This window comes from Phoenix dactylifera, chromosome 15 (assembly GCF_051530095.1).
Source record: "Phoenix dactylifera cultivar Ajwa chromosome 15, Ajwa_hap1_PhDact_Kaust_v1.1, whole genome shotgun sequence".
NCBI lineage: Eukaryota > Viridiplantae > Streptophyta > Magnoliopsida > Arecales > Arecaceae > Phoenix > Phoenix dactylifera.
Genome location: NC_143204.1, coordinates 20,597,054 through 20,620,740, shown reverse-complemented (window position 1 = coordinate 20,620,740; position 23,687 = coordinate 20,597,054). Strand labels below are relative to the sequence as shown.

Here is a 23,687-nt window from a genome sequence, read left to right as displayed (position 1 = left end):
AAGTCTTATTTTCCTCTAATTTTGGCATCTTAGATCTCTGAGTCATAAATCTTTGTACAAGTCTTTGATAGATGCTGCTTGATGCATAACTACCAAGATAGTCAAACTAAGTCTGTAAAACTCCAAAGAAATCCCACACCAGATGTCAAAATAATTTCACTCAACTACAACTCCACCTGGAGAACCAATCACTACCAAAGTCTTCTGATAATCTGATGGCAGATCACACTAAAGTTACATCATGATTGTATGCCTTGCAGGAAGAAACTAGTCAATCATATGAAGTTTTTCTGATTTCTTGTAAACAATTACGGACGCACATGTTTGACTTGGGAATCAACAGGGACGACGAACAACTGGATTCCAGACAAGCTATACATATATCCTAGGTAATCCAAGAGTGTAGCACAAAAGTAAAATAAGATTCCAGTTAGCTAAGCAAAAAGGAAACACTATAAATGTAAACTCACATTCCGAAATGCTAACCACCCACCTTTTCCCAGTACATCAACCATAAAGCAATTCATGCGAGATAAAATGACTAAAGAATGTGATCCATGGAGTCACTGAGTCACATCTGGACATTGTTGTTAAGAGCTATAATGAAGCATAAACAATGAAAGCATGCAAGGACGAAATAAATGATAATAACCAATGGATAAGAACCACAAGATAGAGCACATTCCAAGAGATACATATAAAAATAAACTAGAAGCGCCATACTCTTCCACATGGATACAAAGCACTGACCTAAGTTTATACGCATTTACAGAACTAGTGAGTTTACATAATATCTGATCTTACTTTTCCCATTTTCTCTTATATAGAACACCTTGGACAGCTAGATCTTTTTAGCTGAAAGGATACATGATAGTAAACAAAGAAAGTAACCATCTACTCCAATAGAACTAAGGCACACATGTTACCGTAACTAAGATATAATATGTAACCATGTGAGAACATATACTAAAAAGTACAGCATAAAAACCTGTCCATCACTCTGATACCACTCAGATGACACTTCTGAGCAGGGGCAACGGTCCAATATGTGGAAGCAGTGGCTGAAGCACCAAACATCATATTGCTGATTGGTGCCCCTGCAGAACTGTATTGCGAATACTTGTTGATAGACCATATTAATCAGGCATTACTTCCTGGAAGCTGTAATGTGACCATGAATCTGTTCATCCTGTCACATGATAGAGTAAGAAGGGAAAAACAAAAGATTTCAATAGCACAAAAAAATATGGCAAGGTCCACCTTTACAATCAAAACTTACAATCATATGTGATTCTAGTGACGTAGAACTTTCAACTGATCTTGTCGCCGTCTGTGACGGTCTGTGGCAAAGTAAATGTGCAATGGAGTGATATACTGGATTTGTCTCAGTTTCAGTAGTTATATATTCTGCATACCTGATCAAGACCAACATGAGGAATAAATCTGTTGGTAAACATAAAGGAATAAAATGTAAACAATACAGAGAAAAAAAATGCTCAATGCATTTTCAGATCTTTCTACATTAGACAATATTCTTTTCATTCAGCTCTTGTTAAAATCATAATGTATTACGTTAAAGTCAATAATGAACCAGCAGCACACAATGTTTAACATTTTCTTTTCCTATTTATATAATTTATTATACTCTAGGGATAGAATCCTTTAAACAATAAATCCCTCCTTTTGCGTGCTTCATCGTAAAATTTATGATAATAAATAGCATTTGGTGAAAGAGAGACAATAGCACTTGTGCATATACAGATGCTAATAAACTGAGACCAGGAAGACATGCCATTCCGATTACTAACAATTCAACCCATTTTCACCAAGATTTTTATTAGCATTCCCAATGTCTCTATTGGAAAAAGTTTTCTAAAAGTAAAAAGAGGGCATAATTTCATTGCCATTCATTCACATATATTTCCTACCATGAAAGAGCAACATCATAATTTTGAACAGCTTTTTTAACCTTCTTGGATGTCTTCAGCAATTGTCTCCATTGTAAACAGATCTGCATAAAAGAAGACTCTAGATTTTTCTATTCTGATACAAGCATTGTTCTCACTGTTTGTCATGAATATGAGCAAGTAAAGGATTGGGAACAAAAGATGAGCAAAGAAAGCCATAAGAATGAGTTGCATGCAACATTCATTAGGAAATAATGGCTGAATGTGGGAAGGTTGGAGTAAATGATGTTCCAAATATGAGTGGGGGCATAAGGGTATCCAATGGGTGGAAGAGTGAAAAGTTTTTGTAGAAATTAAAGGTGGACCAAGCCTCTTTCTACCTCTCTCTTTCTCACTCTCCTTGCAGCAGCAGCCCTCCAACAAGGCTATCTCTATGTCTCTCCCTAGGTCTGTCCCACCCCTGCAACAGCTAATGGCCCCTTATCCAAGCTCCTTCATTCTCTGTCTTATGAATATTCTTTTTTTACTACTCGTAAGTATTTCTTGGCTCAGTCATATTGTGATAATAACGCCTAGATTTAATTTATTTATATGTGGCATCTAATTAAAGTATTTTTTTCTTGATAATTGAGGAATAGCTAACTGTTTTTCTGCCCACTACATTAGACACCTGTTAACAAAAGAATTCAGCATGAAAGCAGTTTGTTTATTAATTGATAATTCTTTGGATGAAAAAAAAGGAAGCAGCATGCAATGTCTTTTTTTTGTAGATATTTTAAAAGATATTATAGAAAGTAACTGAAAAATGGTAAAAAGAGATTGAGAATTTGATGAATAGTAGCTTATGAACTCTTTTTTTCCTTTCGATATTTTTATACCAAATTAATTTAAGTCAGTAGTATAATTTGTTTTTTATTTTTTGATAAACTATAGTTCTGATCAAGGTTCATTAATCATGCATGAGGTAACAAAGCACCGTTGACTACAAGAAACTTGGGTTTGTTTTTACCAAGATGATTCTTTGGCAAATTATTTAAGATGAATTACCAGAAAATCTAGTGTATACATCAATAGATGAATTAACTACAATATAATCTTGGTGAATGGTGAGATTAAGAAAAAATGGAAAACATATGCTCAAAAGTTATTTGAATAATGGCTAAAGGAACATTTTTAGTAGGATCAGATGAAGAGAGAATGCATAAGTAATACATTCCAAGGATTTAAATACTGCCTGTTCAGTAAGGTACTGCTACAATTCCAACATAAAAATAACAGCATGAGTGCGGACACCAATTCTCTCTTGAACTAGCCTGTACCAGTTGTATACAGATGGTCCATATTAACCGTACCAGTTTCATACTGGTCGCTTTTTATTCTTGGTGATGCTGACTATCTTGGTCTGTCTCAACTGTATTGGTATCATACCAGTAGCATACCATTCTACGACAAAACACGTCTCGGTACCAGTATTTAAACCCTTGCTACATTCAATTCAAATATTCAGAGAAAAATTTGAAAAGTCAATTGGCTGGAAGACAAGGACAAACAAAAAAATATATAAGTTTTGAAACTAAAAAAATAAAAATAATAATCAAATAAATATTTTTGCTCCTATCTTGAAGATAATCAGAATATAATTAAGGAGCTATAAAAGTATGGCGGGTGAATGAATATTAGTAAAAGTGGCAACATACCCAAATTAACAAGCAATAACAGATGGAGAAATACAAATAGAAGACAAGGAATTAGTGTTAATCTTAAATTTCGTGAAGAAAATTTATATGGAGTGCCATGAAAGGTCATTTGGTTAGCTTTCAAAATAGTGCATTAAAGAGGGATGTGATGATAACTATAGATAAGCATATAGAAGCAATTACTAGAACAATAAATAGATATAGCAAGTGAGCATTCTACTGGGGCAGGCCTATGCAGCTCAGGACGATGCTCCCACGCACTGGAGATTGTTGGTGTGTTTCTTCTATGGGTTTCCCTCATGAAAACACAACTATGCCTCATTTTTTACTGATTGAACTTGAAAATGCTTCTTATTTATTTAAGAAAAAATTGTATTATTTTGGTCAACAAGTCAATAAATCAAACTTGTTATAGTAACTTTCAGTGACATTGGTTGAGATAATGCCAAGCAATAGCAATAGCTCAGAAAGCAAACTGAAAATACTATAAAAAACTTTCAGCAAAGTGGGCACATTAAGATTTCAGCATGACAACCCAGCATTTCATAACTTTTAAACTCAAAGGACAAAAATCCATTGCATGTAAGCATTATATATTCGAAAGGTATAGCCAGATTGGGAAGACCTGTTTGGTTCCTCTGTGTCCAAAATTCCTCCCCTACTCTCTCTGCTGGAATTATTCGCACAAGCAAAATTATGCCTTTTTTCAGCATTCCTTGCCAAACGGTACAAGCTATCTCTTATGCATAGTTTTGCTCCAACATCCAACTGAAATTTAAAAAGAGAAAAGTGAGTACTGCTCAGTCACTGCAAAAGCAATCCTTGCACATCCTAGTCAATTCTTGATTGACCCTACCCATGAAAGAATAAATAAAAAGGTAGCAATCTGGTGCAAAAACATAAAAATTGCATGCATTCATTAGAACTATACCTCTATAGTTAAGGTAGCAAATATCTAATTCAATATATGGAAGTGATTTCTGAGTATGCAATGGATAGCATTTTATTGGAAATGTCCATCAAGCAGCATGTATTAGGTTTATTCATGGTGCATAATGCCGGCACAAGATAAAACAAAGGCAACTAGAACAGATGAAATTGTGCACTGGTTTCAAGCATCCACACAAACAAAGAATCGCATTTAAGAATATTATCCAGTAATAATGGTGTACAGATGAAATTTGTGCATTCAGAACGCAAGCTTCAATTCACCATAGCAACACAGAGCTCCACAAGGAAAGTGCACAAACACTTCTATACACATACATGCATTATTTGCCGTGCAATGCATACAGTTGATGGAAAATAGATTAAATGGGTTGAGCTATACCTGAACCACAACATCCTGAAGCTGTTGAAAGCTAATTGCTTTCAGTGAGATATCATCAGAAAAAGCAGATATCATGTAAGGGCTCTCTTGTACTGTTGAAGAATCTATATTAGTTGCCGGAAGTTCAAGGCTTTTGTCCTTTTGCACACTGTCACCTCTAGTTTCTTGCTGAAATCTATGGTGTTGTTCCTGACATGAAGTTATACTTGTAGATGGAGCCAGGTGAGGTAGATGCTTAACGGTCAATGCAGAACATAAGTTCTGTCGAAGGCATGGTTTTTCATTGATTTCCTCAGGCGTCATAGCTGGAGGCTCGGACAAAGTAAGAGGCATGTTCTCCATGCAGTGTGGAAAATAATTTCCAACATGTGCTGAAACTTTACAAGAAGAGGAAGGATTATACTCACTACCAGATAAAATACTTGATGCTGTCTGTGTAAACAGATCCTGATACAAAGTATGGCTGCACTCCAGTTGTGCATGAGGACTGAAGGTGTGCATGTAGCTTGAAGAATCAGATCCCCAGATTTGATTTTCCTTTGGAAAAATATGATATGAATAAGGTTCCTGAGCTGAGAAAACTGAAGAGAGATTACCCTGATCTGCAAATTTTTGCATTTGACCAGGGCCAGAGAAAGAATTGTTACTTGTAGATTCTGAAGGTCGATATTTTTCATTTCCTTCAAATAAGTATTGTCTTCCAGCTGCTTTGAGTGCATATTAATCTGTAGAAGCTAAAATGAAGAAACTGAAGGATATAAAATGGTGTGTACTAGGCAATCCATTGAGAAAAACCTCTAAGATTGTCTGTTCAATCATAAATCATTCTATTCAATTATAAATCATTGAAAGAAAATTGCAATAATAGGTCCGAACTGACATTTAATGGTCACAGTTGGTGACTATTCATCTGTTTATCGAATGCTTGAAAGTCTAACCAACATGATACAATAGACACTGACTGCATAACATAGAGACTTTAAAAGATTTTTTTTTAAAAAATGTCTATAATTCAAATGACTTCCCGTGATCTGATTTAGTCCACTATACCCCATGCTTCAAGAAAGTAAAACATCCAAAGGTATACAATGATACTGATATAATAAAATATATTTATCAGGCATGCCATTTCAAGTTCCTCCTTCAATACACAGCATTATTGTTTAAGTGGATTATATATCTCATTGTAGTTATTCCACCCAATCATGAAATGGCTCCACAACTGGTAAACAGTAGCTGTCAAATTTCATTCTCCTAACGCAAGTCCCCTTTTTCTTTTGATTACTTTGTTCCATGGAAATTAATAATCTTATAGCAAAGCTAAGTCTAGCACATATAGTGTACCTCCATATCCTCTATCTAAATAATGTGATCTGAAAGTTATTCTAAGGAGAAAGAAGAACAAAAGAATCCATTGAAATTCACATGCAAATTATGAACCCAGATCTTAAAGCAAATCAGCACTTAGAATCTAACAGCTGATTTTCTCTTCTCCTCCCTTTGGTTGAATTTCAGCAGCAATACAAACTATAATGCCCAGAAAGTCTGATTTACCTTGTTTTAGGATCTGGTTTGAGCAGATACAGTTTGTAAACATCAGATAAAAAAACTGAGGGATGAGATTGGGTATAACCTTAAATACAAGTACAGATTGATTTCTTGACAGATTATCAATCAATTTTAATATGGGAAGACACCTGTCAACAAGTTCAGCCTTTCACCAACAGGTTTCTTTAATAAACAATAAATACAAAAATTTGAAATTATATGTTCAAGAACTTTTTTATACACGAGATTTCACCCTCCTTTACAGCCCCCAAAACTGCAATCTCAATAATCGAAAAAAATATTCAATCTTCACTTTAAAGAGGCCCCATAGTTCTATGTTTGGAATACTATGCATGAAAATATTAAAAAAAATTGTGTAGATAAACTAGTGAGGCTCCTATCAGTTTTGTGAGATAGAAATAGTTACTAATGAGAGGCAAGTGGTCAGATTGTAAAGCAGGAGCCCTCACATTATCATTCCTCCACTCACCACCTTTTTTCTCCCATTTAAGTCCATGCAAAGTCAAATGCATTGCTTAATCAAGACCACTGTTTTAATATCCCAAGTAGAAATTCATGGTTTGCACCGCCCATATTTTGAAGGCTTGGGCATATAACATAGCTCGCCATGCTCTCTTTAAAGCCAGTATGTCCCTCTTACATGAGTCCATTGATGCAATGCTCTTAGTAGGTGAAGAACATCCAACGTAAGGAGAAATGCAAGGTTAAAATTGCACACAATGATGTAGATAGTTTGGCAAGATTTCATATGTCTACAAGGAGAGTGAAACTAAAGTCCACTATCTGAAGACGCTTAAGAATTATGAACTGATCTTTCCATTTCTTCTCTAAAGACGTTGTTAGCAGAAAAAATAGGTTTGTATCTGGTGAATTTTATTTGTACACCATGAGTGTCTGCATCAAGCCAAATTATATCCTAGTTATAGTTCTACCTTGAAATGTTTAATTAGTTTCTTCCTTCGTTTTGCATGTAACAAGACATTGCTAGAGAATTAAGTAGGGAGTTTCCAGCCTTGTTATTGATGAATACTGTTTGATTCACAATGCAAGCAGTCAATCTACGGCCAGGATATGTTTCTAATTACTCAGCAGTCATACAATGACGTGGAGGGATAACTTCATAATAGGCAGCTGTATCGTCCTTGATTCCTTTTTATTCATGCATTTCTTTTTATTAAAACCCTAGATGATGAAAAAGACAAAATATATAAATCAACTTATGCAATGCATGGTGAAACATTGTCTGATTTGGATTAAAGTCGATTAAAATTTACCATCAAATCTATTGTCTAGTTTTCCTAGATGTTCTCCATGATATGTTATTTATTGAATAACAAACTGTAAATCTATGCTCCATTAGTTTCTTTGCTTTCATTGCTTAACTACTTTGTGAGTATGAATAAAGACCAAATTAGCTGTATGATTTCAGTATATCCTTCTAGTTAAGTAACCTCATTACAAAAAGGATGCTCTAAGTTATCAACAACATAGTTAATATGTGTCCCTTGCATGATGAATGAAAGCCTTTGATACTTCAATAGCATTTTAAATTTTTTAATAAAGATAAGAAACCTTGAAGTTGCATCACAAGCACTGTGGAGTTACACCAAAGCAATGACAGAGCTGCATCCAGGCAATTAATATAGGTGCACCCAGTCAATTTTCTCAACTATTTGAGAAGAAAGGACTAAATGGCTAGTTATAGTCTTATAGAGTTTCATGATGGCTTAGAACTTGAACTATGATGAGAAAAAGAAAGGAAAAAAACAATAAAGTCCCTTTCAGTAAACTTAATAAAACTCCTATTTTCAGCAACAACTTTGCCAAATGAAGAAAATTACAGGGAAAAAGTCAAGAAATTAGTTAAGGTTCAGGTTTAATTTACAGAAGCTACACAATGGCAAAATTGTGAATATCAGCACCTGCAACATCTTTGAGCAAAACAGTACTTCACATAAAAGGCCATAACTCTTTGTCTAAACTCCACAACAATTTGATTCAGTCTCTTACAAAGCTGATTTGGTACCATTAAACTAGTTTAATTTTCTAATTTCGTATGGAAAATACTGGTGAAGATTTTTTTAACTGCTACCGTCCATAACCAATTAATCCTATTACTTGACTCAAAATAAAACTATAACATTGACCCACTTTATAAGGAAGTCTCTAACTAGATGGCCTTCTTCAGACACATCGATGTTGCTGCTGGTGCTAGTAGGTGGGAACTCCTCTACCTTCACCAAGAATCTCTTCCAAATCTCACTTCCAAAATATCGCATCAATAAGAAAGCGTGCAAGAGCATTATCATAGGAAGCATCTTCACAAATATGTTTCCCTTTCTAGTTTGATATGTATTCCATGTCACCATACTGTTTTCTTCAGATTGAGATGTCAAAGATTAGGCTGTATTTCTAGTTCTCATTTACAAAGTTCAATTTGGTTAAGGGTTTTGGAATTTTGAGTGATCGGTCATTTTATTTAGAATATGCATGTTGCAGCATGTCAAAGCACTAGGCTCCCCTTTTTCCACCTATAATGAAACTCAACTTCTTGCAGGTTTCTTTGTAAACCTAAAGCACTAGACTTCAGGCCAATCTGGGGGCTCGGACAGGGCTTTGGTTGGAAAACCATCAGCATATGCTCCTATCTTGCACCATCTTGGTTCAGGTCTACTATCTTTTCATGCATTTCACTGTTAATTCTTATCCTTAACCTTCTCCAATCCGTGCTCGAAATTGCCGATCAATGTAGACTTACCTAAATAATGCATAGAACTTCACTTAGTATTAGTTTCATTTGCTATCCAAATAACTTGTCTTATAGATCCAACTTCCACCAGATGCATAGTTCTGAAACTGTGTTGAGATCATAATCTAATGAGTTGGTTAGCAAATTCTGAAACAACTTTTTAAGTGAATGTCGATCAGCAAGATTTGTGGCAATTCAATAAGAACTGAAAATTGATAATATGCTAATTACAATGTCTAGGACCTTGCATTCATTCAAGCTATTCTTGCTGTATAATCAGCTGGAAAAAGAAAAAAAATAAATTTGTGAATTTATGCTGATTACCGTATTAAGATTCTCACATTCATTCAAGCTACTTCCGTTGCTAACATGCATAAGTGTTGATTTAATCTCAGTACCTCCACCCCCATCATATGTCTGCAGCTGTAGAAGCAAGTACTGTAAGAATTTAACTTTATGTAAATATTCTACTTTCTCTCTTATCAACCACACATAAAAATGATTGGGCACAATGAAATATTTTCACTAACCTTTTCCTGTAGCGGACAGTCACCCTTATTTTCACTATCACTAACCAATGCAAAAGATTGGTAACCATGACTCAAGGACTTATCACTATCAGCAGCCAATATATTTTTTCCAGGTAAAATGTTGGTTATTGAGCTACAATATGCTGGTGTACCATTTAAAGATGCTGGGCCTAAAACTGAAGATTGTGAGCATGACTTGGAAGTATCTCCTATCCCATAGGTGCTATGTGAAGAAGATGACAACCATGATAGCTCTTCTGCAATGCTGCTTCCTTGCCCAAATGTGGAATCACAAGTTCTCCGAAAAAAAAAGAAAAAAAAACAAATGAAAGCAATCATCATGGTAGAAAATATTAGAAATTGCTGTAGAAATAAGAAGCCAGATCTAGAATAAGAGCTATATAAGCTACCTAAGCAGTCTATCAATATCCTCAAAATTGCCGATATCAGGCAAATCATGATATGGAAGATCATTTTTTCTGTTCAGTTGTTCATTTTCCACAAAAACAAGTCCAGCATCTGCAGTGGAATTATCAAGAAGTGAGAAATTGAAGACTCCCCTTGGCAGCAACCCTAGATTCAACAATAGGATTCTGATGCAAAATATATTCTTTTCCGTATACATATTGCATTATTGAAGCAATTTTCAAGGAATTTACCATCTTGGGAAGTTAAAGAAGTGAAGCCATTGAAGGAATTTGGATCATAAAATGCTGGAACTACTTTTCTATATGCATGAGTCGATGGGCCCTCCGGCACCGTTGAGCTTCCACCCTTTGGAGAAGGGCAAAAGGCTCTTTGTTCTTTTCCCAGAAGAACATTTTTATTCCTAGATCCTCTGTTGCTTGTGCTCTTTCCAGCTTCATTTCCTACTTCATATTGTGGCTTCTTAAGAAAATCACCTAATACTACAGCTTCATTAACACTTTTACCACCTTGTTGAGGCACTATATGATGATTGCTCTCATCAAATTCGTCCCAAACAATATTTGCAATCTGGACAAGCGAATTAACAGCTAAGTTACACAATCTTGTTTCAAAGCAATGAACTTATAATTATTTATTTATAAGAAAGATTTAAATATGACGGTATCCAATATTAATAAGCCAATGCTTATATAGCACACTGAAAGGAAAGAATGACATTTATATTGAATTTGAAATGAACAGAAGGCATGAAAATCAATGAGCATTGTACCATTATCGAACAGAAGATAGCCTGCGACGACATAATTCTTTTTTTTGTTTGTATTTTTTCTGCTGAGTGGAAGCAAGTACAACACTACATTTCTTTTACTACATTGAATATTTTTGAAGATATAAAAAATAATAATTTTTCAGTAATTAATTCATATGTCACAACAGATGTCCTCATGCCCTTTATCTCCATGATAAAGACCGAAAGTATATTTGTTGAAATACCAGTTCAATATGTACTCAATAGCTTCCTTGCTCAAAATTAAGTGATTGAAAGCATCAACTAGCTAAAGTACTTCCAAAGCGTAGGTAGTTATATTATTTTGAACGCCATTACTAGGTTTCTAACCCAAAAAATAAGAAAAATAAAAGTAAATTGGTACCAACAGCTATTGTTCTAGAATCGAATGATGTCAGTTGTAACCAACTTCACACAACATAATAAATATTGGTTTCATAGGGCAAAATAAAGGTTAATGGAGAAGACAAATATTACCTCAAGTTCTTTTCTTTCCCTCAGTCACACTTGTCAGATGTCCACCACCACATCCCCACACAAATTTGAGAACTATGCGAGAGGGGTTGTTAGGGCCCGGTCCTCATGTGTGACCCAGCCTTCCACCATCCAACAAATCAAAAAGGCAAGTAGAAATACATATAACACAAAAAAAGGAAAATAAAGAAAGAGGCATTGCAATCTCATAAATTAGGTTGGCATGAGATGGTTAGGATGTCATTTAATGAAAGATGAGGTCAGTCAAAATTGATGAGAATTGGGTCATTTAGCTTGTTCTAATCAGGTTAGCGGAGATGTCATTGGTAGTAAGGACAGCTCGCTCCTTTGGTATTGAAGAACGGCCATTGCAATTAGGAAAGGTATGAAGGGACATTATCATGCTTCCTGAAGTGGTCCAATCTTGTATTGGACAATAGTGCATGAATGTGACATGTGCTGATGGGTGCAAAAGCTCTCCACTCTTAAGCAACTAGAGATCCAATGTTTGATCTTAAGAACCTGAAAATTTTCCAACGATAGAGATGACCAACAATGACTAGATTATTGAATAACTAGTGAATGTACCATAGGAAGAATCCATACAATGAACACATCCGGTCAGTGGAGATCAACAATCATATCAGTTAAATTTCCATATATTTGTGGAAGTATTAGTAACTATCAGATGGTAATATGTCACGGGGAAAAGATTTTGGTGCTCTAATACAATCAAACTTGAGGAGCATGGCTGAATGGACCATTTGAGTCTGGCAAACCTCTAAAGGAGGCAAGAACAGGAACGCATGCCAAGTTTATTGGCTATAGCCTCTGTATCTAGTATGCACTGTTATACATGTCAAGAAATTCAAATAATAGCATGTACAATTACGCACCTTTAGAAATTGCAAACACCAGGTTCTTAAAGTTACTCATTTGTTGAGATTTCAAGCCAATTTATGATCTCTTTTTTTTATGTTAATTCAATCTAATGACAACCTACCTTACTAACTGTAAATAGAAACCACCATTATCCAATAAAAGACCCACATAAGTCTGTTTCACAAATCATCATTTTGCAATTAATGGGAGTCTCTGCTTGCAAATAGTATGCAACCAAACTTGCATTTAGCTTTGTACTAAATTTGATTCAAAGCCTATAAAGATTGCTTGTCAGATTTCTATTTAGCTAAACAGGATATTGCTTTGTACCAAAGACTATTTGGACTAATTGAGATGAATTTGCAAAAAACTGATACCCCTATGAACTATGAACTTGTTATCTCAAGCAACAAGCCACCAATTTTATCTCAGCCCTTGCACCTAACTTCACATGAGTGGTGCTCGGACACATGACATGGATGTCAGGTGTCCAAGTGCAAAGATGTATATGACACAGAAACCTTTAACAAATCTGACACAGATAAACATCTATATCTTATAAATCTGCATGTATATATGGAAGTTATGAATGGATGGATGCATAAAATGTATAACCAGTTGGACCAATTGCACCAAAATTTTATAAATATGATATCTTCTACTAAATACTATGGTAGACTTGACAACTTTTACATAGAAGTTTTACATACAGATATGTTTAGGATGTGACATATTTAGAGCTGAAAAAGGGTTGGATATTATCCAACCATATTTGCTTCTATGTCCAATTTAGATCCAATTCAAATACAAAATTTTGTATCTGATTGAAATTTAGATCTACAGCTTATGGATTCTTCCAATGTGGATCTGGATATCTAGATGAAGCTAGGAGAAATCTCAAGTCTTAAAAAATGCATCAAAATAACGTTAGAAGTTGGGACCGAACCCCTAACCCTTTTGGTAGTTAGTAGCTTCTTAATCACTAAAATAATACTGACTATTGTTTCAAAATGATGATTTATTGTGCTTATTAAAAATCTATTCACAATTTCACATCATTAAATGAAGTAATTTGAAATATGTTGTGATATTTCAATACTTAATTCTATCCATGAAATATTCTTTTTCCTTTGATAGAAAATGGAAAACATATGATATTTTAAAAACTTCATTATTAAAAATATCAATAATTTTCACATACTTTTACATTATATATAATTTTTCTTACAGTTTTTTTTTAAAAAATAGATGATTCATGATTTTTTTTAATTAAGCTACAAATAAAGTGGAGTCAGAAATTTAAATCCATATAATATAACAGGTAGTATTTAATATAAAAATTAATTAATATTTATATTATATTTTTGTATATTTTTATTTTAAAAATACTTTGAATACAAAATCTAGTCTGATCGATCGATCCGGTGGTTACATCAGTAACCGGTGACCCAAACCCTTGGCTACATGGATTTCTACTTTGAATTTAATAACTATGCCTTAGACTCTTACCTAGATACCTTAGTCACCTTAGTCACGTGCGGTCTAGATAGTGGATGTCGGTCCCATCCTTTATGATTATATCATTCATGTTAATTATCATTACCAAGTTATGCTCAAAATTCAATTTATATCTGAAATAATGTCCGACTTATGCTTATATTCATATAGAGAAATATAGATATAACTAATATCTGACTTATACCCATATCCATTTAGAATAAATATGGATCCAATTCATATCCATGTATGTTTAGAACAAATATAGATACTAATTTTGTTTTTTTCTATTTAATATCAATGTCTATATTAGTATCCACTAAAAAATATGGATAGAGATATGGGTATACCAGAATTCGATTCATACCCAATCCATTTTCAGCCCTAGATATATCGACTTGATGATTTGAATTGTCCAAAGTATCTTGAGGTATCCAATATGTTCAAGCATCTAATATATCAACAAACCCAAAATTTGAAGTGTCTAAGCACCAAGATATCTTAGCACCATGGCAAAACAACCTGGCAACCATAAGTTATACCAACAAATGCCCCTACTTTTGCTCCTTAGCTTTCTGATTGTCCTATACCGCAATACTACCATTCAGTACATCAAACAGTTATTTACTAGAAGCCCAAATTGCAGGCACCGGTGCATGATCAACTAGGTAGCAACAATTCCCTCCTTTCTTGTATGCAGTTACCACCACTCCCGAGACACTTTGCTAAGTTATACCTATATTCCCTGATTGAGATCACAAAGGTAGATGTCAAACTTATTTCCTACAACAACTATTGATAGCTCATCTGTTCTAGTTTTCTCCTCTTGATTCGAACCCACCTTTTTGCACGAGTCGTGCAAAACCCTAAGTGGTGTGATGTGAATCACAAGGAGAATGAGAAGGTAGGAATGCAATTTTTTCAAGAAGAATGGAGAAGGATTGACCAAGCTGTGAAGTGATATTTCGATAAAGGAGCCATAAGCACAGTTGGAAGATTGAGCAACTCTGCCTTGCCTCTCAATCTGGCAGGACAAGTTCTATGTTCTCATCCTTAAGTCAATGGTTCAACTTGTATTTTCACCGTCATGCTGATGCACAATAATCCCGTGGATGTAAATGGGTATTTTGATGACACTACTAACTGTGATAAAGCTAAACTGCTACTAAATGGACAGAATTTCTATTCTGAGACCCTTTTTTGAAAACAAGATACAGGGATGCCCTTGGAATATGCATCATCTAAATATGTACACTGCCTTTTATGGCAGTTAGATGAGGAGTTTCATCCCTCCTCCAGGCAGGTTTCTCTGGATAAGGGAGGAGAAGTATCCATTAACCAAACAGATATCTTTATGCTCTACACGAGATTTGTTGACTGTGGATATTATTCTGCAATCAAGGAAAGTCGAAAACAGGTATGACTTCGCTCACCAAGCTCATTCAAAGTTTATTATGTTACTGGTTGCATTGATTAAATCATAGCACCAGCATCAATGCTCATACTGTCAATGCCTTCAAGAAAACTTCATCATCAGTTCCACATGAAAGGTTTTGAACCGCTGTAATAGCATTAAGATTGCTCACATATTTGCCCATAGTAGCGTGAACAAATACTAGAGATTATGGATGACTGGATCATATGACACGTCATCCTACAAAACAGCACTCGAGATTGACTTTGAAAAGTAAACTTCAGTCTGGAGCACGTTTAATGTTACCTTCAAGCTGGTAATGTTACTCTGCCAGACTGGATTGTTGTACAGTATTGTCAAAACTTTCAATCAGTTTATAAGCAAATCAACAAAGAAACATCATAAAATTATTCTTGAGTGCCCCGTTTTTTCTAATGATCACCTTACCAAAGCCTCATGCTCATAAATAATTCAACCAAGCTCCAAGCCTTCTGTGATTCGCACTGGTCCATGTATCCTAACAAGAAAATTCCCCATTGAGTAGTGCTTGTGACCTACTCCAGTGGCTTGAACTGATGATTTCCACCACGTCAAGGTGATAACGTACCCCTGAATTATGCCCCTTCCCTGCCTCATCAAGATATAGAGCTAACTAATTCTGTTTCTCAAAAGAATGACAACTGATTCTCACTCCTTTGTGGAGGTAGGATTCCGGGCTCTAGCCTCCATAAGCCATGAGATCACTCTCATTTTCCTTCTTATTTTAGATGTTATTCATCATCAACCAGCCCAACTTCCTTTCATGATAATCATGATAACATTACAAACTGCAGCCAACATGGTATGCATAAGTTCTCAAAACCTATAGAACACGATACCAATAGTGAGAAAATATATGTTCTGCTACTAAGCATCTCTAGTGTTTTAATCTCACATCAGCTCATAGATGATTTCACCAGACCAAAGGGCAGGAAGCAATTTCGTCATTTAAATGACAAGATGTATGTTCTTAACAACTAACACCAAACTGAGGGGGGGAATTAGAGAAAACAATGTCAAATGTCATTCAGTTTGTCTGATTGCTAAATTACAGAGTTGTTACTGTGATACAGGAAGGTCAATAGTGTACATATGTGTAACCTCGTGATTAGTGGGGGGGGGATTAAACTCATGAAGAAAACAATAACTAAATCTCCACAATCTAATGAATTTTTTTTTCAATGTTTACTGAATTATAATCTTTGGGATGCTAGCCCCAAGAGAAAATACAAATTAGATGCAGTGTGAACTTCTTTACTACTAGAAACAATAACAAATCAAACTTCACATATAAAAATAACAAAAGTCCAAATTTAGACTTTTTTTCTAGAATCCACGAAATGCAAAGCAAATGCCACCTCATGATCTGACATCCCTCCAGATAATCTATCCCGGACCAAAGCTAGAAAAAGCTGTCGAATCCGATTTCATATTTACTGCAAAAACAAATGACAAGAAACACCGCTAAATACCAGAAATTTGACTAAAAACATAATTTTTTGCCCAAAAGACACATGAAGAAAGGGGGGGAATCAAACATAAATCTTTCACACAAAACCTTAAAAGAAGCACCTCGAAACCTCAGAGCTCCAGCCCCCCAACCAGCTCCTCACACAGTTTCAGTTCAAGAACACCACACCCAATCAATCGAGAGCCAGAAACCCGAACCCTAGATCTCGAGGGCTAAGGAAATCACTCTCCGCCCCGCTTTCTCCAGAGCCTTCCCATGCCGTCGTCTCCCAGACTCAATTATTTTTTAAAAAAATAAAACGTTTGTTCCCGAATTTTTTAACTGGGAAGACCCGCCCTTCCCTTGCCTCGTGGTCGAGATGCAAACTCACGGCGGAGGCCCACCAAAGATAGTTCGTCGACACGTGGCGGTGGAGAGTTTGGCGGAGAAGCGGGCAGGGCCGAGGCCCGAGGGACATTCTGGCGAGGCGGCGGTGGAACATAACGTTGACTGATGGGACTTTTTCGGCTTCGGGTTTGCCGTTTTTGGCGGTTTGGGGTTGGCCCCGTAGAGGAACAAGCGTCCGGCGGTACAACTTGGGAGTGGTTGGCGGAGATATCGGACAATTGGTTCGGCGAGCCTAACATTTAGGTGAGTTGAAGCGATTTGGATCTGATGTTTGATCACGGTACGGGCCAGGATCCCACGAGATGCCTAACTTTGTCGTGTAACGGTGTAACCCAGTCACGACGATGATGACAAATGCGGATTACAGTAAGACCAGCTTCAAATTTATATAGATATATATAACTCTTCACAAAAAAATTTTTACACTTTTTACCTTAGCCGCTCCATAACAAAGACTGAATATGTGAAAGATTACATACTATGATGGTTATTTATTTTTTTTTTAGTTGATTGCTTTTTTATAATTTAAGAAACTTTTGACTTTTTAAAAAATAATATTTTTGTTTGTTGTATTTTTATTATTGGTGAAAATTTGATTTATTATGTTCTATATATTCGGCTCTTATTTTGTTTCATGCCAAGTAAATTAGTAATATTTATTTATTTATTTATTTATTTTGTAAAAAGTAAATTATTTTTACCTAATTTTACCCACCCAACTTTATTTTGAGACGAGCACGGTATTGATAATAGCCTACTTAACCCATATCCAACCTATTTCCATCCTTACTTATAGTATTCGAGCATTACGTGATTTGACAAAAACATTCATCAATACCAACACCAACGTATATTTGAATTATGTTGTGCATAACTACTTGTGCAGCAAAAAAATATTGTCATTATGGGCATAAGTTATGACAGATACGCAATGGATCGGACTGGGCAAACCCCGAAATAGTTATAATAGTTTTTATAATAATACAATGGTAATTATCAAAACCCTAATATGTGAATAGAGATGATTGTCACTAACGCTATTGAGCCATCTAGCCTGGAGCCTCCAGTGAATTACCTTTTGTGTGATGCCTGCAAGACTCACATGCTAGATTCGAGAGTGTATTCTTGGTTAGCCTTTTTTCTCCCACAGTGATAACTGGGGATAGCAATCAAAACTGTTGGGCTGTCCCTCCTATGCGAAGGTGACGAGCCCAACCCATTCACACCTGCACACGTGCCCACTCGCTCTCTCTCTCACACACACACATGTACAAAAAGAAAAAGGACTTTGATGGTAGCTTGCTCCCCTCCCTCGGCCAACTCAAGGTGAACTTTGATGGTAGCTTGCTCGGTGGTGGTGGTGGAGCTCGAGCTGCATTCGTGATTAGAGATCAGACATTTAGATTGGTTGCTGCTGGGGGATGCCGCTCCTTCGAGGCTTCAGTATTAGGGGTGGAGCTCCAGGCTGCATAGCAGGGCATTGCCTACGCAAGACAGGTGCTAGAGGCTAGACACATCATTTTGGAGGGGGACTTGGCAGTGGTGGTGGAGTGGATTCTCTAGGAAGGGTGGAGGGGAGCAGAGCACCCGCTCCTCGACGATATTTAGCGGTTAGCGAGAGAGTGTGATCCTTTGCAAGTTGTCCATGTGTACCAAGAGGCGAAGAGATTCTTTGGATATGGAAGCTGAATGTTCATTTATCTTTGAGCAGTTTTCTTTGATCTCATGCGAGATTAGTATGAGTAGCCGATGTAAAAAATAAATAAATAAATTAAAAAAAAAAAACAGAGAGAGTAGTGGGAGAGTTGTTAGTGGTTGATGTGGTCAATGATCAGCCTCATTTTGATTTTTGGTCCAAGCCAAGTTTTGGAACCATTCTTGATGAAATTTCAGTATTATTCGATAGGAGCTTTAGTTTGATCGGTGTTGATTGCTTTTATTTGCTTATTCACTTGGATACACTTTGTTGAGATCCACGCTTGATCGGGTATTTGTTTAAAAATCTACCTTTAGGTGATAATGATGTTGTTATTGTGGGCAAAAGAATATGTTATTGCTGTTTGTAAGCCCCTAGTCTAACTAGAAGGGACCATTTGCCACCTCGTTAATTTTTAAATTACTAGGAGATTTGCCGATTCAAGGGTTTCTCATATCCAGTCCCTTGATATTTCTAGATTGCTTGCTACTTACTACTATTGTTGTGCTTGTAGGATTGGTGTTTGGAATTATCATTGTCCATTTTAATATGCATAATGAGAGGTAGAAAATTTTTGTGGTATGTTTTGTAACTTAGGTGTTTACCCCAACAAAACTGTACACGTCTAAGTGGATGTAAGTCAACGTCTCATAGAGTATTGCTAAACTCAGACGCATGTCATAGAGGATCACAATGAAATGGTATTTTGGTGGAATTATGGGAGGTCATGCTTATGCTTGTGCACAAGTTAATCTTGACAGTTAGTAGAGAAGACATTAGAGTATAAGTATTTCAAACATGTGTAGGTGTATGACATCCAAGATTTTTTATGAGATAGCATCTGCAAGCATCCACGACCATAACACAATATGCAAAAGCTTTCATGTTATGTTATCAAAGATACTTGTTCCTAAAAATTCATCTTCTACTCTTCTTATCCCTATGAAACGCTATAATACCCTCACCAGGGGGAAAAAATATTGTTGTATACCAAAATAATGGACTTCGTAGATGAAAAGATATAAAAGAAAAATTACTCACACAAGAATAATTTTTCTCTGAAAATTTGTACCGAGCACAGAGCCTGGGACCGAGTAGGAAGCTAGCAGTTGATCTGCGTGCACAGGAAAAAAATCTGGAAGAAGAATGATATCACCTATTTGTGTGCAAATCTCAATGGATTTGGCTGGCCCACATATTATTTATCTCTCTGGGATATATGCTTTTACTACTATATTGGAATAAACTGCGGCAGTTGCTGGATTTGAACCCAGCCTGGTGGCCATGGGGGTTTACTGCAAGGTAATTCCCAGAGAAAAATGATGGAGTAGCATAAAAATCTCACGCTTTAGAGTTACAGAGGTGCTGTAATTTTTTCTGCTCGCCCTCTCACTAGCAGTCCGAATCATGTTATATACTGGTTGTCGCCTGCCATTTAAATCTCCAACAGAGACGTTACATGAATTTTTTAGCAATATTTCTTTGTTAGATGCTCATTTTCAGAAGGAATCATAGATTTTTCTGACTGGCCAGCGAGTCTAGTGCTTGCATCAAAATTCCCGTACACCTCATCAAAGGATCAGTTTCGCTCCTCAAGGCAACGCATTGTAAATCAATGCAGATCGGATTAAAAGTTTATAATCAACCCGATCTCTTCATTCAACGTATCAAAAATTTAGATCTTATTAAATAGATAACTAGTCTCCGCATAACTTATTTATTAAATATGTTAGATTAGGATAAATGCGTTAAATATGTTAAGTAGGTTTTAATGAATTAAACGAATTTAATAAACTAAACAGATTATACGGATTTGGTTAAATATAATAGAAATGAGTTAAGTGGATTTTAAATGGATTAAATATATTAAAAAAATAAAGTTATGATCTGATTTATTTTTTAAATAGATTAAAAATTTAAATTCAAACTAACCGATTTAATATATAAATTTAAATGAGTTATTTCATGTACAATTCAAATTTATTTATGCCAATTCTAAATATGGGTCGATCAATCAACAAGTTGCATCATAAATTGCCACTACTAAAATGCAGACGCATGAGAGAGCATGACTACAAGAGTTGCCGGCGGCAAGGGTCTTATAACAACCTAGGATCTCGCCCAGAATGTCTAGTTGAAAGTTCTTATGTGGATTCCTTGATCCTGTATAAGTACCCAAGATCTACCCAGTAAATAACCAATGTGAGACTAAATACATGTCCACACGGGTCCTCACATACTCTTCCCATTCAAGCTCTAACGTCCTCGTCAGGCTAAGGGTTCAAATCCATTCAAATCTAATCACAAACACCACAATAGGCTCGTGGTTAGCTCCAAGAGATCCGTGCTGCAGTATTTCCTAGTTCACATAGATTATGGGTTGGGTTCGCTCTAATACGATTTGTAACAACCCAGGACATCACCCAAAATGGCTAGCCGAACAATTATTAATTGGGTTCCTTGATCTTGTATAAGTACCCAAGATCTATATAACAAATAACCGATGTGAGACTAAACACACGTCCACATGTCTTTCATAGGCAAGCAATTCTAGCACATTTAGTTGCAAGTACAAATCAGGATAGGACTCTTTCCTCATGTAATCACAAGATCATCCTAAATTACATGGCCTAAGTTTTGAACTCTTTCTCAGCCGTCGGATTCACTCTCGTATTGCAGTCGTCGTCGTGGTCCTTGGTCCACCGAACGGACGTGGGGTAATTGAAGGAGAGTTGTATTGCCATTTACAAATTATTCCTAATTCGTTGATGGGCGCGGTATAACGATGACTCCATGGCCCAATGGATAAGGCGCTGGTCTACGGAACCAGAGATTCTGGGTTCGATCCCCAGTGGAGTCGTTCTTTCATTTTGTTCTTACATAAGACAGCTCATGCCTCTATTTTTCATTTCATTTTACCTGAATACACGTCGGAGGACAAATTCGTCATTTAAAATGTGTCAAGCCCATGAGGGTCATTTCGTTCTGTACCTCCCGCCATCCACGCGGGTGGTTCTATATACACCCCCCCTATTGCTCAGGACACCCCCCAAAAATTAAAAAAAAATTAAATACTCTCTACACCCCCCATTTGCTAAGGACACCCCTAAAAAATTAAAAATTCCTAAATTACCCCCCACCCTCCCCACCCCCTCACCTAAATTGCTCTCTACACCCCCCAAACCCCCCCCACCCCGCTCTTCCCCTCCAAAACACCTCACCAACGCCCAAAACCCCCCCGTTCCCCCTTCTCCCTCTCGTCGCCGGCATTCTCCCGATCTCCGACCACCTCGCCGGCTTCTCCCGGAACCACCTCGCCGGCTTCTCCCGAAATTTTTTTTTTCACGGTTCGTGCTCCGTTCGGCACTGGATCGCCGAACAAAAGGCTTCTGTTCGGCTGAACAGTGCCGGACAGAAGCCTTCTGTTCGGCACTGTGCAGCCGAACAGATCTGTTCGGTTGAGGGTTGCCGAACAGAAGACTTCTGTTCGGCACTGTTCAGCCGAACAGAAGCCTTTTGTTCGGCGATCCAGTGCCGAACGGAGCACGAACCGTGAAAAAAAAAAAATTCGGGAGAAGCCGGCGAGGTGGTTCCGGGAGAAGCCGGCGAGGTGGTCGGAGATCGGGAGAATGCCGGCGACGAGAGGGAGAAAAGGGAACGGGGGAGGAGGGGTTTAAGGGGGGTTTGAGGGGTGTTTTTTTTTTTCTTTTCAAAACGAAACGGAGGAGGAGGAAGGGGGGTGTATGAGAAAATTTCAAGGGCAATATGGTAATTACACTAAAGGTTAGTTTGGGTATTTTTTTTTTGGTTTTTGGAGGGTGTCCTGAGCAATAGGGGGGGTGTATATAGAACTACCCCATCCACGCGGGTGGTTCTATATACACCCCCCTATTGCTCAGGACACCCCCTAAAAATTAAAAAAAAATTAAAAACTCTCTACACCCCCCCCATTTGCTAAGGACACCCCTAAAAAATTAAAAATTCCTAAATTACCCCCCACCCTTCCCACCCCCTCACCTCAATTGCTCTCTACACCCCCCAAACCCCCCCCCACCCCGCTCTTCCCCTCCAAAACACCCGCCGGCTTCTCCCTTCCGCCCAAAAAACCTCGCCTCAAGCACCTCCCCGGCCATCTCCCGAGCAACGAGCACCTCGCCGGCGGAGGAGGAGGGGGGAGGCGGAGGAGGAGGACGGAGAGGCGGGGGGAGGCGGAGGGGGAGGTGGGGGATGGGGAGGAGGAGGAAGGAGGACGGGAAGGTGGGGGAAGAGGAGTGAGAGGAGGTGGCGGAGGAGGAGGGGGGAGGCGGAGGAGGAGGATGGGGAGGTGGAGGGGGAGGACGGGGAGGTGGAGGGGAGGAGGGGGGAGGTGGGGGATGGGGAGGAGGAGGAAGGAGGACGGGGAGGTGGGGGATGGGGAGGAGGAGGAAGCGGGCGCAGGGGGGAGGGGGGAGGAAGACGAGGCGGAGGGGTGATGGGGGAGGCGGAGGAGGAGGAGGAGGAGGCGGAGGAGGAGGACGGGGAGGTGGGGGATGGGGAGGAGGAGGAGGAGGGGGAGGGGTGATGGGGGAGGCGGAGGAGGAGGAGGAGGAGGCGGCAGTGAGGAGGAGGGGGAGGGGAGGAGGCGACAGTGAGGCGGAGGAGGAGGAGGAGGAGGCCGCAGTGAGGAGGAAGGGGGGTGTACTGAGAAAATTTTAAGGGCAATATGGTAATTACACTAAAGGTTAGTTTGGGTATGTTTTTGGGGGGTGTCCTTAGCAATAGGGGGGGTGTATATAGAACCACCCCATCCACGCCCCTCGCCGAGTCGCCGCACACGCGTTCACGCCGTA

At 37.7% G+C, this 23,687-nt stretch overlaps 1 protein-coding gene and 1 non-coding gene across 37 annotated transcripts; one reads left to right on the top strand and one right to left on the bottom strand.

Annotated features, from left to right (window-relative positions):
- Window positions 1-673: 673 nt before the first annotated feature.
- Window positions 674-17,135, bottom strand: LOC103707898 (protein LNK1-like). Of its 36 annotated transcripts, none has more exons than XM_088711297.1 (12): window positions 16,863-17,135; window positions 16,663-16,740; window positions 10,442-10,778; window positions 10,193-10,301; window positions 9,783-10,080; window positions 9,577-9,675; window positions 5,582-5,668; window positions 5,342-5,471; window positions 4,935-5,239; window positions 4,230-4,372; window positions 1,280-1,415; window positions 674-1,189 (listed from the first exon to the last, which is right to left on the bottom strand). In XM_088711297.1, the coding sequence occupies exons 2-12, from the start codon at window positions 16,675-16,677 to the stop codon at window positions 1,148-1,150; spliced, it is 1,701 nt and encodes a 566-aa protein (XP_088567423.1). In that variant the 5' UTR covers window positions 16,678-16,740; window positions 16,863-17,135; the 3' UTR covers window positions 674-1,147. The 36 variants fall into 36 exon arrangements, with proteins under 36 accessions (XP_088567423.1, XP_026660762.3, XP_088567428.1 ...); XM_026804961.3 differs by having other exon boundaries at window positions 5,345-5,471; XM_088711302.1 differs by having other exon boundaries at window positions 5,582-5,659; window positions 16,863-17,130.
- Window positions 17,136-21,645: 4,510 nt separating this feature from the next.
- TRNAR-ACG (transfer RNA arginine (anticodon ACG)) lies at window positions 21,646-21,718 on the top strand. Its single transcript has one exon. It is a non-coding gene; the product is annotated as a tRNA-Arg (tRNA).
- The last annotated feature ends 1,969 nt before the right edge of the window (window positions 21,719-23,687 follow it).

What these genes read in the sequence shown, in the direction of transcription:
- LOC103707898 (XM_026804947.3), bottom strand. An exon ending in GATATTGATAGACTGCTTAG is followed by an intron (nt 10,081 to 10,192) that starts GTAGCTTATATA and finishes TTTTTTTCGGAG; the next exon opens with AACTTGTGATTCCACATTTG. An exon ending in TTCAGGATGTTGTGGTTCAG is followed by an intron (nt 4,373 to 4,934) that starts GTATAGCTCAAC and finishes TTTAAATTTCAG; the next exon opens with TTGGATGTTGGAGCAAAACT.